The sequence below is a fragment of the Pteropus vampyrus genome, unplaced genomic scaffold, assembly GCF_000151845.1.
Source record: "Pteropus vampyrus isolate Shadow unplaced genomic scaffold, Pvam_2.0 Scaffold182, whole genome shotgun sequence".
In the NCBI taxonomy this organism is placed as follows: Eukaryota; Metazoa; Chordata; class Mammalia; order Chiroptera; family Pteropodidae; genus Pteropus; species Pteropus vampyrus.
The window spans coordinates 3,440,722-3,448,287 of NW_011888963.1; the positions used below are offsets into that span (position 1 = coordinate 3,440,722).

A 7,566-nucleotide genomic window follows, 5' to 3' on the forward strand; every position below is an offset into this window, starting at 1 on the left:
CCTTTAATATATGTAATCTGACTGAGAATACATGGTGACTGAATAAATATTTTTTCTGATATTTACCCAGATTATTATTTTATTTTTAAGTGGAGGAAGAACCTCAGCCTTTACAACGAAGTATAAAAGAGACATTGTAAAATTAGAGCTCACAAATTCTAAACCAAGAACTACGAAACTAATAGTTCATTGTTGCTAAGAGCTAGATAGATATTAGCTCTTGAATAAAGTTTAGTTCATTATACGAAACACATTAATAAGTTACTTAGACTTTCTATTAACACTCACATTTTATATAATGCAACAGTATAAAAATTTCAAAGCACATTTAAAAAATGTTTAATTGTTATCTACATCATTTGTGACTGTTCAACTGTAGTAAGGTATGAAAATTCCTAAAACGGAAAGAAAAAATAGCAAAGAAAGCAGAAAACAATGAATCCAATGACCCAGTTCACTGAATAAATATAGATGATCACCATATCCATGTCAAACCACCAACCACGGCTATCATCCTCAAAGTGTAGATAATCCATCCTATGTGCACCATGTGGGAACTGCCTTCTTGTAACTGGAGCGGCACGTCTGTGGAAACCTGAAAGATGTATGGACGTATTATTTTAAAGCTCATTAAATTCAGATATGTGCTCAGAAAGGAAGCTGCATTATGAGCATAAGTACTGGGAACAGAGCATATCTTGATTTCACTGAATGGTATGCTCGTATTCTTGACAGTTCTTTTCAATGATAAGCAACTATCAAAAGCCTCTTTTAAGGATTTTAAGGGCAGGGACAGTAAAATTAGCAAAGAGCATGGGATATGGACTCAGGAAGTCTTGTTTTGTCATTTACTTGGGGCAAGTTATTTGAGCTCTTTGGGTCCTGTATTTCTCATCCATACCTTCTGATCACTTAATTCAAAATGTGAGGATCCAATGTATTTATTTTCACAAGTGCATTTTCTAAATTTAAACTTTATTCATGTTTTTATTTTTTATTTTTTTACAACTACATCACCAGGTCTAACTAGGTGGTCTCCCATCTAAGTACTAACCAGGCCCAACCCTGCTTAGCGTCTGAGATTGGGTATGTTCAGGGCGGCATGGCTGTAGACTCGTGTTTTATTTTTATAATTACTATTATAACGATTGTTTCTATGTTCTGATCACCAATTTAACCTTATATCTTATACCCTGAGAAATTCATTCAGTTATTTGAGCAAAATTGTATGAGAAAAATGTCTCTTATTTTGTTTTAGCATTGAATAAACTGGACAGACCAAATGGTACTCCTTTGAAGAAATTTAGCTTTAATTTTTATAATTTCAAATTATGTGTCTACTTAAATAATTGGTTGGTACACAAAAAGCAAATCTCAAAAGTAAGCAGTAGTCTAAATAGTATAATTAAATGAAATGACATTTCTGAGATATAGTATATCTTATGGTGAAATACTGTTCTATTTTCTTTGTGCTATTTACATGTGAATTAGAGCCTGAGTATATGTACAATATGTTAGTTGCTAATGATTTAAAGATATTTTAAGATATGGTCCTTGTCTTAAACTTTTAGTCTAGAACAGTGTTTCTCAATCTTCTCATAAGGAAAAAAGATAAATTTATTTTAAATTAAGTATTCTAATCAATAAATTAATTTCTACCTAATTTCTCCCAAAGGAGAGAAATTAAATAGTAAAGAATATGATTTTGTCAGGTAGCAATGAGCTCATGAGGGCCGCCAACCCCATACTATCTAAGCTTTCTGTTGTCCCCAGAACCGATTTTTGACAACTTGGGGGCCACATTGCCCCCATTTGAAATACAGGCCTAGGAGACAGTACATTTAAAACCATGATAATAGTTAATATTTATTTTAATATACATTATTTAAAAAAAAAAAGATTTGTATTAGAATGAATGGAATGAGAAGCTTTTGTATTAGGCATTCACTTTTACACAGACTTAACCTACTATTGGTGATAAACTGGTAATAATCAGTTTGGTATTAACTCATGGTTTAAAGAGTATCCAATATTATTAGTACAATTTAACTATGCTAGTTTAGAGTAAAGAACACAATAAAGAAACATACTTCATACTCTTTTGCCACATATAAGTGCGGGAAAAAATCATACTCTTCAGGCAATTAGAAAATTTGGATTCTTGTGCTAATATTAAACATACTCATTATTTGGTTAATTTAAAATAGTTTCTCTGTATCTATCGAAATGTTCACATAGTTTTCTTCTTTAATCTGTTAACATAATAAATTCAAATAGGAGATTTAAAAAATTGTTAAATAAATTTTTTAAAGCTGTTAAAGTAATTGATAGATTTTCCAATGTTTTATCATTCCTTCATATCCAGGATAAATGCCACATGTTCATGATATTGGTTTTCATGCACTGGCAAATTCAGCTTTATATGTTTTATATGACATTTTTATGCCAATTTCTGTAAGAAAGATTGGTCTATAATCTTCTGTTTTATGCCACTTTGCCTGGTTTGTATATCATGATTTTATTGACTTCATAACACATAATGGCAATTAGGTGATAATTCCCCGTGGTTTGTATATCTTGAAAGCAGGGGTATGAATGCCTTTGTTCTGTACTATTTTTTGAGAGAGATTTCGACAGCAAAAAGTCTTGGAAAATGGTATGTGTACCTCTGAGGAAGTTTATTTTATAGCCTTAGAACACAGCATATTTAATGGCTGTTATAAAAGATTTGAGTTTTGTAAGCTTAGAGCTCTCCATGTAATGCGCCCCACCACATCTGAATATATAATCCGGCCCTATTTGTCATGCCCTATGAGAAATGGGGCTCAGGTATCCACCATAAATGTTGTTGCTCCAGTTACTGATGTAATAAACTATCCTTTGTCACTGACCCAGGAGTGTTGTATCTTCTGCAAGCATCCAGGAAATTGGAAGACTTAATTGTTAGCTTGCAAATAAGGTAAATCTCACACTTAGCAGTTCTCGATATTGGTGATTTTGTGCTCTATTTTTATACTCTGAAACAATTTGCATAAAATTAGAATCCTTAATGGTTTGGTAAATCTAGCCTATAAAACCATTTGGGCCTGAAGTCTTTTCAGGCGTGAGGATAGATTTTTTAAACACCAATTTCTTTAATAGCTGTTGATCTATTCCTGTTTTTCAGCTCTTAATTTTTGGTAATTTTTATAAAACATTATCCATACTAAGTTTTGAAATGAATTGGACTAAAATTTTCATAGTTGTGGTACATTTAGGGTTCTGCACAAATACTCTGGTCTCCTTCCGAGTACTTGGTTTATTTGTACTTCCTGCCCCTTAAAAGTTAAGCATAATGTACAATTATACTCGAAACTAATAACGCTAAAAAAAAAAAAAAAAAAGTGAAACATAGCCACGAGACTTGACAATGAAAACGACAGTCCAATGAAAATACTGTGTGTTGCTTCTAGGTCGAGCATCTATCAGTTTGAAATGGTGCAGCAGTCTCTTTTCGTCCTCAATAACCTTTCTACAACAAACGGCAATGTACCAGACAGAGGAAGCTGTCACCCTGGATCATAAAAGTTCAGGGTGGTGTGAACAGGACACTCAGGGATGCTGGGAGGAAAAAACATCTCAATGTAACTGAATCTGACTGAAAGAATAGAGTGGCTTATAAAACAATTAAAGAAAAGTGATAGAAAGTTGAATCTGACTTATTTTCCCACTTGAAGGAAACAAAGAAAAAGTTCTTGGAGAAATTCATTGTGTGATATCAAAGAGTGAGAAAGAAATGCAAAGAAAAATCTCCAAGTCACATCAAGTTTAGAAAAATATAAAGAAGAACCAGCATTCCAAAATCTCAAACAGGTACTTCTGCCTCTAAAATGATTTACCTCATGATTTCTCTCATATCCTGGAAAATAAGGCTATGAACTTTCCCCCCACAGAATATGGTTCAAACTTATATTCACTATCAAAGACCATAAAGCAGGCTCCATTATTTTGAAGAACTGTTCAGAGACAGAAAGACTCAACAATTATCTCATTCATTTTTGCAATTCTAGCAGCTTGCACAGTGCTTGTAGTGGGTAGCCAATATGTTTGCTGAATGGATGAATGAGTGCCTGTATATAAGAACCGATTTAAAAGAGAATAAATACTCAGCATATTTTCTGATAATTTCCCAAATCAAGCCTCTCAAATGTATTTTCATAGGAACTGAAGATTATGATGAATGTATTTCAGATACTGTTTGTAGTTCTTATGAAAAAGTATTCTTTAGAGGTTAATTCAGAGTCCTGAAATCAGTTGAAAAGGAAATATGTCCTATCTTTCATTTGTGATGGGACAGACAAAAGGTGAAGCACAGTGTTTCACTGCTCTGTATTCTTCATATTACATAAGAATTTGGTAGTGTCAAAAGTTGATTTGTTATAAGTAGGCCTTAGCAGAGGTGGAGTGATATTTTTAAAGTCACGAGTTAGTATAGAGTTACTCTGTTAATATACTTGAAAACTTAATGCAAAATGGATCTCAAATTTCATCTTTATCTCCTATAGCTTTAGGATTACAGAGTCAAATGTATTAATCCTGAAAAATTAAATTTTTATATTGAATAAGCTAAAGTATCTTGTAGATTACTTATAACTCTAACACCTTAATTTTCAATATAGTTTATAAAGTTATCAGGCTAAATTATAAAAATTTTTAATGTTTCTGTAACCAGGTAAAAAGTGAGTATTATGTCTTTAGAAAATATTTTCTTTTTTATCGTGGTAAAATATACATAACGAAATTTGCCATTTTAACCATTTTTGGTAGACAATTCAGTGGGATTAATTACACTCACAAAGTTGTGCAAACATCATCCCTATTTCCAAAAAAAATTTTCATTACCACAAAGAGAAACTCTGCAGCTATTAAGCAGTAATGCTCCAATCTCCCACTCTCCCTGTCTGGAGACTTTTAATCAACTTTCTGCCTCTATGAATTTGCCTATTCCAGATATCTCATATGAGTGGAGTCATACAATGTTCATCCTTTTGTGTCTGGCTTATTTAATGTATTACAGCATGTATTAGAACTTCATTCCTTTTTATGGCTGAATAATATTCCATTATATGTATGTACCACATTTTGTTTATCCATTAATTTGTTTACAGATACTTGGCTTGTTTCCATCTTTTGGCTATGGTGAATAATGCTGCAAAGAACATTAGCGTAGAAGCATCTGTTTGAGACTCAGTTTTCAGTTGTTTGGGGAAATATACCCAGGAGTAGAACTGTTGAATCATATGATACTTGAACGCTTCACTTTTCAAGGAAACTCCAAACTGTTTTCACAGTGGGATGCATCATTTTGCACCCCTACTAGCAACGTAAAAGAGTTCCAATTTCTCCACATTCCTGCTAACGCTTATTTTTTTAAAAATTTTAAATTATAGCCATTCTAATAAATATGAATCTCACGGAGATTTTAATTTGCATTCATTACCCTAATGAAGAATGATATTAGGCACCTCTTCATCTGTTTATTGACTATATCTCTGGAGTAATATCTATTCAAGTCCATTGCCCCTCTGCTTTTTTTTTTGTCACCATCTTCTCTTCAGTTCTTTATATATTCTGGGTATTGGGCCCTTATCAGATATATGATTTGCAAATATTTTCTCCCATTATAAAGGCTGCCTTTTCACCTTCCTGATAATGTCTTTTAATGCACAAAATTTTTAATTTTGATGAAGTTCAACTTATTTTTAAAATTTGTTCATGCTTTTGGTATGATACCTAAGAAGGCACCGGTCATGAAGATTTACCCCTATATTTTCTTCTGTTTTATGGTTTTAACTCTTAGATTTAGGTCATTGGTCCATTTTGAGTTAATTTTTCTATATGGTATGAAGTAGGGATCTAACTTTATTCTTCTGCATGTGGAAACCTAGTTGTCCTCACACTATTTGTTGATGACACTATTCTTTCTCCATTGAATGGACTTAGCACCCTTGTCAAAAATCAACTGGCCATAGACATATGATATGTGTTTATTTCTAGACTTTCTACTTCATTGATTTATATGTCTGTCCTGTGCTAGTATCACAATGTTTGACTCAGGAACTTTGCAATAAGTTTTGAAATTGGGAAGTGGGAGTCCTACAACATTAAAGTCCTTCTGCAAGATTTTGTTATTCACATGTTATTCATGTGAATCTGAGGATCAGCTGTTCCATCTCTGCAAAAAGGGCTATTTTAATTTTGATAGTGACTGTATTGAGTACGTAGATAGCTTTGGGTAGTACTGATATCTTAATGATATTAAGTATTATAATCCATGAACATGAGATGTCTTTTATTTAGGTCTCCTTTAATTTCTTTCATTTTTTGGTATGTAAGTCTTTTATATCTTGGTTAAAATTTTTCCTAGTACTTCTTTTAGATGATATTATAAATGAAATACCTTTCTTAATATCCTTTTCACTGATTCTTGTGTGTTGATCTTATTTCCTGCAACTGCTGAATTTATAAGTTCTAATAGCTTTCTTTGGGACTCTTTCTATACAGCATTATGCCATTTGTTAACAGAGGTAAGTTTATTTTTTCTTTTCCAATTTGAATGCCTTTCATTTCCTATCTAATTGCTCTGGCTAGATTTCTAGCACAACATTGACTAGCAATAGTGAAAGTGGGAATCCCAGTCTAAATCTTAGGGAAAAAGCTTTCAGTCTTGCACGTTGAGTTTGATGTTAGCTGTGAGTTTTTCATAAATGTCCTGATACCAAAGGCAGACAAGGACAGTACAAGAAAATTACGGGACAATATCCTTGATAAACATAAATGGAAAAGTCCTCGACAAAATATTAGCAAACTAAATTTAACAATACATTTAAAGGTTCACATACCATGACTAAGTGAGATTTATTCCAGGTATGAAAGAATGGTTCAACATCTGTAAATCTGTGTGATACACCACATTAAAATAAAAGATAAAAATCATATCATCTCAAATGCAGAAAAAGCATTTTACAAAATTTGATATCCCTTCATGATAAGAACTCTTAGAAAACTGGGTATTAAGTGAATGTACCTCAACATAATAAAGACCATATATAACAAACCCGCAGCTCACATCATACGCAACAGTGAAAAGTTAAAAGCTTCTCCTCTAAGATTAGGAACAAGACAAAAATGCTCACTTTTGCCACTTTTATTTAACATAGTTTGGAAGTCCTAGCTAGAGCAATCAGGTAGGGAACAAAGGCATCAGAATTGGAAAGAAAGAAGTAAAACTGCCTATTTGCAGATGACATATTATATATAGAGAGAATCCTAAAGCCACCCCCAAAAGACTAAACAAAATCGCTAAACTGTAGGACACAAAATCAATATACAAAATTCAGTTGCATTTCTATACACCAGCAACAAACTATGTGAAAGAATTAACACAATCTCATTTACAATAGTATGAAAAAGAATACTTCGGGTTAAATTCACCAAAGAGGTGAAAGATCTGTATACCGAAAATTATAAAAAATTGATGGAAAAAACAAACAGAAACATAGTCAGTGTTCAGGGTTAGGAAGAATT

General features: G+C 32.5%; 1 protein-coding gene across 1 annotated transcript in view; it reads right to left on the minus strand.

The window, feature by feature from the left end:
- Positions 1-314: 314 nt before the first annotated feature.
- RNF180 (ring finger protein 180) overlaps positions 315-7,566 on the minus strand; it is a 100,595-nt gene continuing 93,343 nt past the window's right edge. The window contains exon 7 of the mRNA XM_011371096.2: positions 315-595. Within this exon, the coding sequence (XP_011369398.1) occupies positions 396-595 (200 nt within the window). The 3' untranslated portion in view covers positions 315-395. The remainder of the gene's footprint in view (positions 596-7,566) is intronic.